Source organism: Pteropus alecto, unplaced genomic scaffold (assembly GCF_000325575.1).
Source record: "Pteropus alecto unplaced genomic scaffold, ASM32557v1 scaffold3, whole genome shotgun sequence".
NCBI classification, from domain to species: Eukaryota; Metazoa; Chordata; class Mammalia; order Chiroptera; family Pteropodidae; genus Pteropus; species Pteropus alecto.
Window position 1 is genome coordinate 51,240,309 of NW_006442484.1, and position 13,812 is coordinate 51,254,120.

A 13,812-nucleotide genomic window follows, 5' to 3' on the forward strand; every position below is an offset into this window, starting at 1 on the left:
CAAAAGCTTAGAGTGAGAGAGTGAAGAGGCTTTATTTTCGAAGCCAGGGTTTTCATCCACCCTAGGTGAAGGTAGGTGACAATGTGTATTCCTTTAGAGGTGCCTATGGAAATCTCTAAAAGAGATCCTCCTACCCTCATGTCTCAGTCCATTTCCGTTGTTGTAGCAGGACACTATAGAGTGGATGACTTATAAACAACAGAAATTTATTTCTCAGAGTTCTGGAGGCTGGGAAATCCAAGATCAAGATACCATCAGATTTAGTGTCCGGTGAGAGCCTGCTTCCTGATTCTTAGATAGCAGTCTTGCTGCTATACCCTCACAAGGCCAAGGAAGCGGGTGGGAGGTTCTACCCTCATGACTTACCCACCCCAAAGTTTCTATCTCCAAATACTATCATTTTAGGGGGTAGGATTTCAACATATGAATTCTGTGGGATACTTATAACCAGTCTGTAGCACCTTCCACTCTGAGAGATTCTGATTTTTCCCTTCCCTTGCTGCCCAAGTGAAAATGTATGTATTGTAATGAGAGGCTTATTAGTTGGCATGTGCTGCACACATGAATCTTGTGGAGCTGAAGAAAAGGAGGCTGCTGTAGGGAACAGGAAGTCTGTGAGGGTTTTTGGACAGCTGGGTAACATGTACAGAGAAGGGAGTATTGGCTAGTGGTGCTTTAGATTTGGTGAGAGAGACTGAACACAGGGATATGTTAAGAGTTGACTACAATTGCCTAGGAATTAAGTAGAGGGAAAGACTAGGACTTGGTATCTGAATGTTTGATGGCAGGGAAGGGGAGGCCAGAAAAAGCAAAGTGGACTAAGCATAACCACTTTTCAAAGTAGGTGTTGTTTCTATTTTACACAAAGTAAAATCTATGAAGGTATAATATCATTCCTTGTATTTTCTTCTTTTTCTTCTTCCTCTTCCTCATCCTCTTTCTCCTCCTCCTCCTCCTCCTTCTTTTAATGCCTACAGCACCTGGTATTCCTAGGTAGTCTCTCATCCAAGTACTAACCAGGCCCAACCCTGCTTAGCTTCCAAGTTCAGACGAGATTGGGCATGTTGAGGGTGGCATGGCTGTAGACTCATTCTTTGTAATTCAAGATTTAAGTGGGAAACGTAGGCTCTAAATTCAGGTCTGTTTGACTTCAAAATTTGCTCTAACATACTGTGGTTTTAATTTCTGGTTTCTAAGAGACTAACAGGATAGGGACAACTGGAATGGGGCAGGGTTTAGGGGGTAAGATGAGTTGGTTTTTGAGGTTTGATGTACTGATAGGTTGTTCAGCAAGCATTTGGAAAAATATCATTTGGCTTTAGAATGAGGAGGGGCATACGATGGAAATTATTTGCACGGATATGACAATTGATGAGGACGTCAAGGGAAACCATAAAGGATAGAGAGAGGACATGGGATAGGTATGGAAACCTAGGGGAAGAGTAGAAAGTTATGAGGAGAAATAGGAGGTATAGCATCTCCAAAAATACGAAAGACACTTATATATAGGAAATGATTGTTAAATCTGTTGAATACTGTAGATGTCAAGGATACAGGCCTACAATGGCACTTAGGAGAAAAATCGTTGGGGTCAGTAGTTTCAGAAGAGGATTTACACAGGAGCCAGTGTGTAATGAATTAAAAAGCAAGATGGTGAAGTTATAGAAATAGAACACCTACTAACGTCTGTAGACCCTTCTTTGGAGATGTTGAAAAGAGAAGAAAAAGTAAGTTCTGGTGAAGGTTTTTTGATAGAACAAACTGGACATCTTTATATTTTGAAGAGGGAAGAGACAGTTGAAAGGGTAGAAGTTGGAAATGCAAGTGAAGAAGGGAAAATGACTTTCTTAAAAGAAAAAAAATTAATTGGAAGAATACTAGAGAGGAGAAAAAAATGGCATAGATGATAGAGGCTCTGTTCATCCCTCTGGCAACCAAATCAAAGTTGTGATGGAAACAAGGAGCAGCAAGCAAGGAAAAATCTCCTGGGATCTAGTGGAACAAGCAAGCCATACAACTAAGGAAAAGTCCAAGAAATCACCCTGCAATTGCAGAAGGTAGGATGGGGCGAGAATGCGGGGCTGCCTGGTCTGAGCAGCTGAGTGAGACAGATGCTGCGGCAGCAGCAGGAGCCTCTTAAAGGGGCTGCGTCCGCGAGCGGATTTTTGTGGTGACGGACCTGCTCGCTCTAAGCACAAGTGCTGACTTGGCTATGCGCAGGGGTCACCAGGGACTTACACAGAGACATTGTCGGAGTGAGGGTGGAGGCAAGACTTGCTCTGTACAGAAGTGCCTGCAGTATCCATTGTTCCTTGTTGAGCCCTCCCCGGTCCCTGTAAATAGACACAGTGCTGCCATAGTCCTGATGTCATCAAACTGGATAACAGAGGTTGCTCCGCCCAGAGGATTCCCTGAAGTCCCACCTCCCCCAACTCGGGGCTCCACCCAAGCCACATTCTGGAATAGCCTCAGCAAGTCAGGTGCTCCTGCTGAGCAGCACCTAGACTCACACTGGAGGCAGCTGGCCTCCGTTTCTGGTGTGGCCTTTTGAGACAATTATAAGCACAGCATCTATGGATTGCTTGCTGAATCTTAACAGACCCCAGAGGGGTAGAGGCTTGGGCTAAGTTTGGCCTGCAGCTGAACTCCTCTCAGGACTGTGCCACTGGACACCTACTTCACAAATCCACACTACTAAGAACGGGAGACTTAGGAGCTTTGCTTAGGACATAGAAACAGACATGGAAAGGCAGCCAAAATGGGAACACAAAGAAGCAGAAACCATATGACAGAATAGAACAGAGATCTAGATATAATGGAGTCAAGTAATCTAACAGGTGCAGAGTTCAAAACACTGGTTATAAAGATGCTCAATGAACTGTTTGGAAGTGTAGATAAATTTAGTGAGAACTTCAATAAAGAGATAAAAAACATAAATATGGAAATGGAAATTATAAAAAGGAACCAGTCTGAAATGAAGAACACATTATCTGAGATGAGAAGTATATTAAATGGAATAAAAAAGGAATAAACAAAGTGAATAAAGAGGATCAAATGCCCTATCTAGAGGACAGGAAAGCCAATCAGGACATTCAAACAGAATGGCAAGAAAAAAGATACCAAGACTATAAGGAGGATATGGGACACTCTTAAGGCTCCAGATATTTGTCTGATCGGTGTAACTGAAGAAAATCAAGATGCTGAACAGCTGTTTGAAGAAATAATGATGGAAAACTTCCCTAACCTGGTGAAGGAAATGGACATAAAACCCCAGGGAGCTCAGAGAATTCCAAAAATCGGGGATCCAAAGAGGCCTACACCAAGACACATCTTAATTAAAATGCCAAATGTTAAATACAAAGAAAGAATACTAAAAGCAGCAAGAGAAAAACGAATAATTACTTATAAAGACTGGCAGCTGATTTCTCAAAAGAAACTATTCAGGACAGAAGGGCTTGACAAAAAATATTTTACAGGATGAAGGCCCAGGATATACAACCAAGAATAATTTATCCAGCAATGCTATCATTTAGAGTTGAAGGACAGATAAAGAGCTTCCCAGACAAAAATAAGTTTAAGGACTTTATCACCACCAAGCCAGTATTACAGGAAATGTCGAAAGGACTTCTTTAAGAAGAAAAAACATGTATCAAAAACAGGAATAAAGAATGGTAACGACTACATTCCTATCAATAAGTACCTTAAATAGAAAAGAATTAAGTGTTCCAACCAAAAGATAGTGGCTGAAAGGATAAGAAAACATATGAAAAGCAAGGGGATGGAAAAAGATATTGCTTTGATTGACCTAGAAGGTATTTAAGTCCGACAGAGAAAGATAAACACTATATGATTTCACTAATATGCAGAATCTAAGGAATAAAAAGAACAAACTAATCAAAAACGGACTCACCAATATAGTGGACAATTTGGTGTCGGACAGAGGGAAGGGGGGTTTAGGAGGTTGGGAAAATGGGGTGAAGGGCTAAAGAAGTACAAATTAGTAGCTTATGGATGGTTACAGGGATGGCGAGCATGGCATAGGGAATGCAGTTAGTATTAATACGTCGGCTAGGTGGTGGGTCAGGGGAGGGAGGGTACAATTGGGGGGATCGTTTATGAAAAATAGAGTTGTCTAACCAATGTACTATATACTTGAAACTAAATAAAAATTTTAAAAAATAATACTAAAAATAGTAAATAACACAATCAACTGCTAGAAATTATATAAATTAAAGGCCTTTCTTAGTCCCTCCAATTTACAAACCCCTTTTCTACTCCATCTTTACTAGTAGTTTGTCACAAATGTTTTCCAGCTTCTTCCTTTTTTAAACAAGCATCTCTGTGTGTTTATACCTTTTTTGATAAAATAAAACGATGCCATATAAATATTTTCAAATGGCTTCTTTCAGTATATCGACCCTGGAAATCTTTCTAGGTCAATAAAGACACTCATGTCAAATCCACCTTATTCTTTTTAATAGGTGCATAGTGTTCTTTTGTTTAGCTAGATCATAATTTATATAGAAATTTATTTTTTAATTAAGCCCACCACACCCAACGATCCCCTTAATTCTGAAAAGGGGATCGTTGGGTGTGGTGGGCTTAATTAAAACCCCAAAGATATCTACACTCTAATCTCTGGAACCTATGAATGTTTTCTTATATGGCAAAATATACTTTGTAGATGTGACTATTAATTTAAACATGACTACTAGACATTGAAATGGTAAAATTATCCTGGATTATCTGAGTAGGCACTAAATGTAATTACTAATATCTTTATAAGACGGAGGCAGAGGGAGATTTTACTACAGAAGTAAAAAGTCATGTGATAACAAGCAGAGAGAAGCAGTGTTAGTCAGATAGTTATGCCATTGGCTTTGAAGCGGGGAGAACAGAAGCTCTAAAAGCCAAGGAATACAATCAGCTTCCAGAAACTACAAAAGGCAAGAAAACAGATTCTCCCTTCAAGCCTAAAGAAGAAACCAGTCTTGGTGACACCTTGATTTTAGCCCCATTGACTCATTTTAGATTTCTGGCTTTCAGAACTGTAAAAACTAAATTTGTGTTGGTTTAAACCTCCAAATTTGTGGTACTTCACTAGGACCTCATCTGAACTTAATTATATCTTCAAAGACCCATTTCCAAAATAGGTCGCATTCAAACGTACTAAAGGCTAGGACTTGAAGATATATTTTGGGGGTACATAGGTGAACTCATACATCTGCAAAGAAAGTCAATTCATCTATCACTGGTTTTAAATTTTGATCTCTGGAAACTTGTCATTGAATGCTGTAATTGTTGCCTCACTCCAATTACAAAATTCTAATTGGATTTGAAATTTCAGGAAATCCCAGAGAAAATAGTGAGGGAGGATGGGTATTTTGAGAATAATGAGTTTGGTATAGATCGGAAACATCCCAGAATATATACATGTAGCACCTCATTTTTATAGTGAGCGAAACGAAATAACTTATTTTTGGATACACATATATAGAACGTGTGTGATATTTTGAATACGCTCTAAAGAAAAGGAGTATAGTTGGGGGAGGAAGACAACCGGGATGAGATAGGGAGGAGCGCATAGGATTCTGTGGTGCGATGGGTTCACGAGTGTTTATTAGCCACCTATATTTAATATCTTTTGTATGAGTCAATATGTAATAAAACGGCAAGCATGAGTTATGCTTTAATATCAAATTGTGCCTAAATGACACATTTTAAAAAATGACATAGAGATGATAGATAATATGCTTTGAGAATGGACCTTCACGAACTAAGCCCTGAGATCGACATTGGAAAGCGGCATCAACCGTTTCTTCAAGCCAACTTTACCAGGTGTGACATTAGAAGCCGACAGGTGACAGAGCACTGGCTAAACTAATTATGAAACCTCGAGCAAAAGAACTTTGCTTCAATGAAACTCAAACACCAAAAAATAAGGAGGCTCACAGCGTGAACAAAAGCATTCCCAAAACTGTAGTTTTAAAGCAGGTTCATCACCTACCCACTGAAATCCTTCTCGGATTTGCGCTGATTCTGCGCAAAGACGTTTGCCCTATTTCAAAATGACTGCCCCGGCGCCCGCAACTTAAGCGTGGCGCATATCCGGAAGTTACGCAACCCCATAAGGTAGCGCGCTTCTACCCGTGGGGAGAGTTTCCGCCATTTTTGAAAATTGAGAAAGTCCGGAGCTAGGAGTAATTGCAGCCGCGATGGCAGCCTTTGCTGTGGAACCCCAGGCGCCCACGCTGGGTGAGTGAAAAGCTGCTTTTCCTCACTGGTACTGTGATCCACGCCGTAGGCCTGGAAGCGGGCAAAACTGAAAGGCAGTAGTCATCATGCTCTTATCCGCTAGTTTCAGTCGCGGAGGGGGAGCTCTTGGCTCATCCCCAAGTTCCTACTCAGCCCCCTACTTGAGTCATCGCTACCCTGACGCTTCCAGGGCGGCTCTAGGAAGGTGCGGGCCCTGGAGAGGCTGAGGAAACAGCCATCGAATGTTGACTGAGCCGTTTAGTGCCCCCACACGTCTTCTCATCAGACCTGCCTATACCTGAGAACCCCCGCCCCCACCCCCCTACCGCCCTACAGTCCTACCGCCCTGGAGGCGGTGCTGAGTTTGGGGATCTGGGGAAGCATTGGTGGGAAGGGGCTTAACTGGCGTACACGTGGGTGGGCGGTGCCCCGGGGTGCGGTTACAGACTACCGCTCTTTGGTCACCTGGGCTTCTAGTTCCAGTTCGATTCCTTCTGCTGAGCTTTGCCGAAGGAATCTTATTAATGGACGCGTGAATCGTGCGACATTTAATTAACCAGGTGATGGCAGCCATCGAGATATTGGCCTTAATAAGAAGCCAGGAGTTCGCACGATTTCCCCCGCCTTCATCTTAGGAAAGTGATCAGGTATTGTAGGAGGTGTTTTCCTTAAATCAGTCACATATGAATTTTTAAAAACTCATTCCCGTTATGAAATGGGGAGCATTGCTGAAATGTGGCGTCGTTGAAAAGAAATCTAAAAAGTTAATGGGGTGTTGATTTCCTTTTTGTCTGGGACTTCGAGAATCGTCGAAAATTTAACAGAAAACAGTCTACCATCCTAGAGACGTGTTTGAAAATTAGGTTACAACTCTCTTTAGAAAAAGAGCAAGAGTGATATGTCCTTGTATAATGAGGTTTTGTCTTTTTTAGATTGGAAGGGTATATAATGAATGCTTTCCATGTTTTGTGCAAAATGTTTCTTTTGAGAATAGAGTAACGTGAACTGCTTTAGTATTAGTCATAAACTAAATGCACAATATCAAGTGGAATTACTGTGCTACATTTAAGTACAGATGTTGGTCTAAGTATGTTTTGTACTATTTTTAGATATTAGAAAACTATACATTTCCAGTTCCAGTTCTCTACTCAAAAACATTTTGGAGTGCATATTTCATGGCGTTACAAATATGAATAAACCTGTCCCTGTTTATTGCCCGGGCAGAAATCTGACATTAGCTGATATTAATCAAGCCCACATATGCAGATATTCTAGGTGATGAATAAACGTTTTCCCAGCACCTAATTGTGTATTAGAACTAAGGGTTACTTCACCAGTTCTAGTGGAGTAAGAGGACACTGCACTTACTATTTTTTCAGACTTGAACGATTCACTCTTTAAGTGAAATTTAGCTTGAAGGGTGGTTAGTGACAGATGAGGAGTCCTTTGTTGCCCTCATTCTGGTGCTTTCTACTGTGTCACAGTATATGTCCACACGTATCGGAACTTTTCTTGACCTAATTATTTTTATAATTGCCATTTTTTTTTTCCTTTTGGTGGATGGGAGAGTGAAGGTAGTTTGACAGTACCTAAAACTTTGTTTATTGCTATGGGTTTTTAATATCTGTTGAGAAAATGTTTTTGTTTAGATTTTTGGTTTGAGTTTAGTGTACATTCTTTGGAAATCATAATGGCACCATAGTAACGTAGTAACTAGCACTTTACAGTAATTACAATGTAATCATAGTTCTTCCTGCTTGCTTTATCTTTTTCCAAATTACCTTTTTTCTTTTTTATATAGTTGGATTGTTAATATCTAGGTCTACTATAACAAGAAATAAGAGGAAGAATAAATAATTGACAGCATTTGAATGTAAGAAACAAATTTTTGAGGCTGTTTTAGAGTTAAAGAATAATTAATAAAGATGATATAAATAACATGCAAAACATTTGATGTTTCTGAATGCCACGAATCATATTCAAGCTTGTTACATAGTTGAAAAATTAAATTTTCATAAGCAGAAATTGTAAAATTTTTCATTTATATATGTCGCTCAGTTTTGGCTATTATAAGATACCATTGTAATAATAACTAATACTTGTTGAACATCTATTATATATCAGGCACTGGGTTAAGTGCTTTACTTGCTATAGTTCTAATCAAAGCTCTATGACTGGGTGCTACTATTATGCCGATTTTGCTGAGAGACTTGAACCCAGGCCTCTGACTCCAGAGTCCATACATAGTCTCTTTACTGTGCCATTTTGCTCTGAAATTAGATTAAGTTATAGCTTCCTTATCTTCATAATAGGAAAAATAACAACCCTGTAAATTGTGAAGATTAAGTTTGAATAAATGATTGCGAAGTATCAGTTTTCTTTTAAAATTTATTTTATATCAGACTTTTATCAATTATTCCTAACTTTAAATGAATGGTCTTAAAAAAAAATGACTCCCAACATGAACTTTCCAAGCCTTTTTTATGTTTCTTAATTTGGATGCTATCATTACTATTATTTCTTATGTGCTCTGTGCGCATGATTACACTTTTATTACAAAAATAACTTACAGTTTTTGCGGGGAAGAAAAAAATGGGACATATTGCAAGCTAAACCTGTTGTGTTTGGTTTGCTAAGACTTTGCGTAAGTAGCTTGTGTACCCTGTCCTTGTTTTTGGTTGTTACATAGTAGAAGCTGACCCAGAAAAGGAAAGAGGTTTTCTTGTATGTATTAGGGATTTTTTTAATATAGTAAATTAAAATTTTTTAATTTAAAAATAACTTGAGTCTTAAACCTGTGAAATAATGTTAACAAAAATAAGTTAATGTTGTTAATACAAAATACTCATATTTTTCTAGAAAAATTTTATTGGTTTTTAAAATAATAAATTTTACCAGTTCTGTATTTAGCATTATATTTTCAACATTATGCTAGATACTTGCATCTTTTTGTTAGATATTATAACATTAATGTTTTTTATTTTATTTTTTGATTCCTTTTAGGATCTGAACCAATGATGCTGGGTTCACCCACATCTCCAAAGCCAGGGGTTAATGCCCAGTTCCTACCTGGATTTTTAATGGGGGATTTGCCAGCTCCAGTGACTCCACAACCTCGAACAATTAGTGGCCCTTCAGTAGGAGTAATGGAAATGAGATCACCTTTGCTTGCAGGTAGGTAAATAGCTTAAAATAGTTTCATAGAACTGTCAGTATATGTACTAGAATTTTAAAAAGTAATGGTGCATCTTTCACCTTTATCAACCCATTTATTAATTTAAAAATTAAGTATTTTTTATTTTAAGACTCTTGGAATAGAGATGTAAGCAGTACTGTTTTTTCCTATACATACATATCTATGATAAAGTTTATAAATTAGGTACAGTAAGAGATTAACGATAATAACAATTAAATAGACAATTATAGCAACATATTATAATAAAATTATGTGAATGCTGTCTCTCTCAAAATATCTTATTGTACTGTATATACAGTGTAGATACACTGGACAAAGGGATGGTTCAAATCCTAGGCTGGACAATGAGAGATTTCATCATGCTACTCAGGACGGTGTGCAGTCTAAAACTTACGAGTTATTTATTTCGGGAATTTTCCATTTAACATTTTCAGACTGGGGGTAACCGAGACCACAGATAACAAAACCATAGGTAAGCAGGGGACTACTGTACTATAATTTCAAGAATCACTCATTAAAAATATGCGTACTACATTTCATCCAATCTAAAATGCCATCGATTGTAAAACTCAGTTATTCTAAGGAGCACTAAGAAAGAAAAACACTAAATATAATACAATGCCAAGATCTACTTTTTGTAAATTATCCCTGTTTCAGAGATATTAAAGTGTATGCATTGGCGGGGGGAAGAAATTTGGTTGTTTAACTTGAATTTGGTTTAAATAATTCATCTTAAATATAATAATAGTAAATAGTCAAAAGAAGTATAATTTGAAAATTTATAAATATGTATTCTATTTCTAGTCTGAGTGAATTAAGATTCTCACTTGTGGTGTGTTTAGTGAAAGGACTTCACAGACTACAGATTTTTTTTTACAGAGAATATGCAGTTGTCAGCGCAAAATGTTGTTACCTAAATGCAACATGTATCTTTTACAGGATGCCTTTAGCAAAGAAATATTTTAAAAGATAACTTTAAAGATTTAACTATGAGTAGTGAGAATTAGCTACAAAAGTGGTGGAATTCCAATGTAAGCTAATATTATTTCAGTAGATATTTAAATGTAAAATCTTATTACTTTAATTGTCTTGAAGGTATTATTTGGTTTAAAGGGTTTATTCTATATAAACCACGTTTTTTTTGTATGTATGTATGTATACACATAATCAGCGAGAATTATAAATTATAATTGAAATAATTTGCTTAAAAATATTCTGGACAGGCTTTTGTTTTGTACATATTTCAAATATGTTATTATTTTAGCTAACATATATTGAGTACTTATGAGCCAGGCAGTATGCTAAGTATTTTATATGTTATTTTCATTCTTTTATCTAAGGGATAGGTAGTAGTATCCCTATTTTTCAAAAGAGGAAACAGGCTAAATGCAATAAAGAACTTGCTGAAGTTTGCTTGGGACAGAGCAGGAGATTAAAGCCCAGGTCAGTTTTGTTCTATAGCCTGTGCTCTAAATAGCTTATGCTGTACTGTCTAGGCTCAAACATTAGTCTTACCGAGGGCATGGGCTGTTTCAGTATTTGGCATTGCTGATTTTATGACTTCTAAAGACATCTTTATGTCCCTAAAAGTTAGTCCTTTTCTTATGTCTTTATTGTGTACTTAAATCCGTTTTTACTGTGAAAAACATGAATGGGGCCTGTTTAATCTTGGCAAACTCCGCATTAGAGGATTATGTTTATTCAAGTATATGCATATATGCACACTGGAGCTATTTAATACCTACTTTCAAGTGAGAAATAAAATCAAGTTTTGTATTGAAATATTAAACATTTTGTGGAGAAAGCAAAAGTTGTGTGAGCTTACTGAAAACTAAAATTTCTATTTACTGATAATGGAACCTTTTGTTCAGAGTTTAGTCCATGGATCACCAGCATTGGCATTACTAGGAGCTTGTTAGAAATTCATAATCTCAGGCTCTACCTCACACATTCTAAATCAATCTGAATTTTAACAAGATCCCCAAGTGACTTTCATATGTATCAAAGTTTGAGAAGCACTGGGAGACAAGAGTTTAAGTCAGTACTTTAAAAATATAAATTTAAAAAATCTTACCAGAAAGATAGAAAGTTTCTTTGTTTTCTCACCTAACTGTATTTTTATACATTGTAGGTGGGTCACCACCACAACCAGTTGTACCAGCTCATAAAGACAAAAGCGGAGCTCCACCAGTTAGAAGTATATATGATGACATTTCCAGTCCAGGACTTGGATCAACACCTTTAACTTCAAGAAGACAGGTAATACACATACCTTTATTCATGACCCACTGTTAATAATTTCATGTTTTTATGTGACTGTACAGTGAGGGTCAGTAATTAGAAGTGTTTCCCTGAGGTCTATTTTAGTGTAATTTTATTGCACAGGATACTCATTAAGGACATTTATCATAGAATCTACTTAAATTGTGTTTATCCATGAAATGTACTTAAAAATGTAATAAAACTCCAGATTATTTTCTCATATAAGTAATTCTAGGATTTTTCACTTGTCCATGTCCCTAACCTATTTAATGTATATATGTAGAAATGATTATGGTTTAAGTCATTCCAGTTCTTTAAAAAGTTCAATGTTTATACATAATTCTGTGAAAGAACAAATGAATATTTGGGGTTTTATCCAGATCTAGGGCACTATGTAGTGATTTGAAGTGTTTGTTTTAGAAATTGTTTTATTAATATAAGACCACTGTCCTTTTAGAGCTAAGTTCACTGTTTACTTATTTTACAAAAAACACTGCCTCATGCATATTTATGAGCTGATAGTTTAGTATGTTTCCAGGTTAGGTTTTCTCATGGTGATGTTAAGGTTTGCTTGGTGTAGGTGTTCTGGTGGTGTTATTTTCAGTCATAGATTATGCAAGATAGAGATCCTCTGTTTTGATGGGACTGATTGCTACAAGAAAGTATCTAATACTTATGAAGTTCCTATGGTGCACAGGCCCTGATCTTACAGCTTAAGTAGTTTGTCAAGAGTCAGGCAGCTAGTCTAGCAGAGCTAGGCTTTCAACCCAGGGAGTACTGAATCTAAAGCTTAATGTTTGTAACAACCATGCTATGCTAATACTATTGTGATAACTCTTGATTGTCACTGGAAAGGTGGTATGGATTTTTCTTTTAAATAGGAAGTTTAGTGCTTTTATAGTCACAAGTGTTCTCTCCTATTACTGTCGTACTTAGGACATATAAACAAAGTATGTCAGTTAAACTGATAAGTTCTTTGTATAAAGATATTTTTGCTGTTTAATTTGGAAAAATGTTTTATGGCTTTCCCTAAATCAAATATAACATAGTTGTTGGAAAGCTTAAGAATAGTAGAAAGCATCTTTCAGTAAATTTTGACTATTTATAGACTTGATATCCCTGGCATACTAGGCCTACTCATCAAGCAAAGCAAAATTGTGTTAAACAGATTACTTTCTCTTTTCAACACTTCTAGATCTTTGCACCTGTCCAGTAAAGACGGTAGCCACCAGCCAGGTGTGGTTCTTGGCACTTGAAATGTGGCTAGTCCCATATTTAATTCAGATATGTGTGTCTACTCTAAAATTTAAAATTGCCTGTATGGCTTGTGTTGTATTTGGATAGTGATTTTCTAACTTAACAAATCCAGAATATTCTGGTCTGAGATATTTTTTCTAAAGATTGGTAAGTAAATCTGATGTTTAGTTTGGTATGAGAACCCCTGGCTTATATTGTATAGACTGATTTGAATCTGTAGTACTTCATGGTTTGTAAATGTCTATGTAAAAATAAAATTTTGCCGTATTTCTATTTTTCTTTGTGAACTATTATCTGTTATTTCAAATATTGTACCTTAGGAACTAAAAGCAAATAGCACTGTTACTTTCTACTAAAAATAATGTCTTTTTACGTAATGCAACCTAACTTATTTTAAACAAATAATATGCTAAGAGTCTAGCATATTTTAGATTAGTACTGTTCAACCTAAAAAAAAAGTTAAGGAGTACTCTTTGATTTTGAGCTAATTATAGACATCTCTGGTTCTTGGTAGACATTCAGTTGTCTGTCGAACGAAACCTTTCAACACTTATTATGCTTATGTTATTGTTAGAACTTTGCATTTTTTCTTTAATGGTTCTGTTTTTATGTAGCCAAACATGTCATTAATGCAGAGTCCTCTTGTTGGAGTTACGACAACTACTCCTGGGATAGGTAAGCAATGCCTTTTAACACCAAAGACTGTTCTTGCTCTTCAAAGATAATATAAAACCTTTGTTGATAATTGCCAAAATTTTTTCTTTTCTATTTCAAACGTGGAGATGTTATCAAATATCAGTAATTTCTTTAAGAAAGGAAATACTTTGTTTATTGATTCTTTT

The 13,812-nt window shown here is 36.7% G+C and overlaps 1 protein-coding gene and 1 pseudogene across 2 annotated transcripts in view; one reads left to right on the forward strand and one right to left on the reverse strand.

Annotated features, from left to right (window-relative positions):
• Positions 1-968: 968 nt before the first annotated feature.
• On the reverse strand, positions 969-1,087 carry LOC112470394 (annotated as a pseudogene).
• A 5,054-nt stretch (positions 1,088-6,141) lies between these two features.
• NUP35 (nucleoporin 35) overlaps positions 6,142-13,812 on the forward strand; it is a 29,725-nt gene continuing 22,054 nt past the window's right edge. The window contains exons 1-4 of one of the 2 annotated variants that reach the window (XM_006921266.3): positions 6,142-6,255; positions 9,259-9,429; positions 11,583-11,710; positions 13,585-13,645. In XM_006921266.3, coding sequence (XP_006921328.1) covers positions 6,216-6,255; positions 9,259-9,429; positions 11,583-11,710; positions 13,585-13,645 — 400 coding nt within the window. In that variant the 5' untranslated portion in view covers positions 6,142-6,215. Of the gene's footprint in view, positions 6,256-6,681; positions 6,903-9,258; positions 9,430-11,582; positions 11,711-13,584; positions 13,646-13,812 lie in introns of those variants that run through there. The other variant, XM_006921267.3, reaches the window with a different exon arrangement.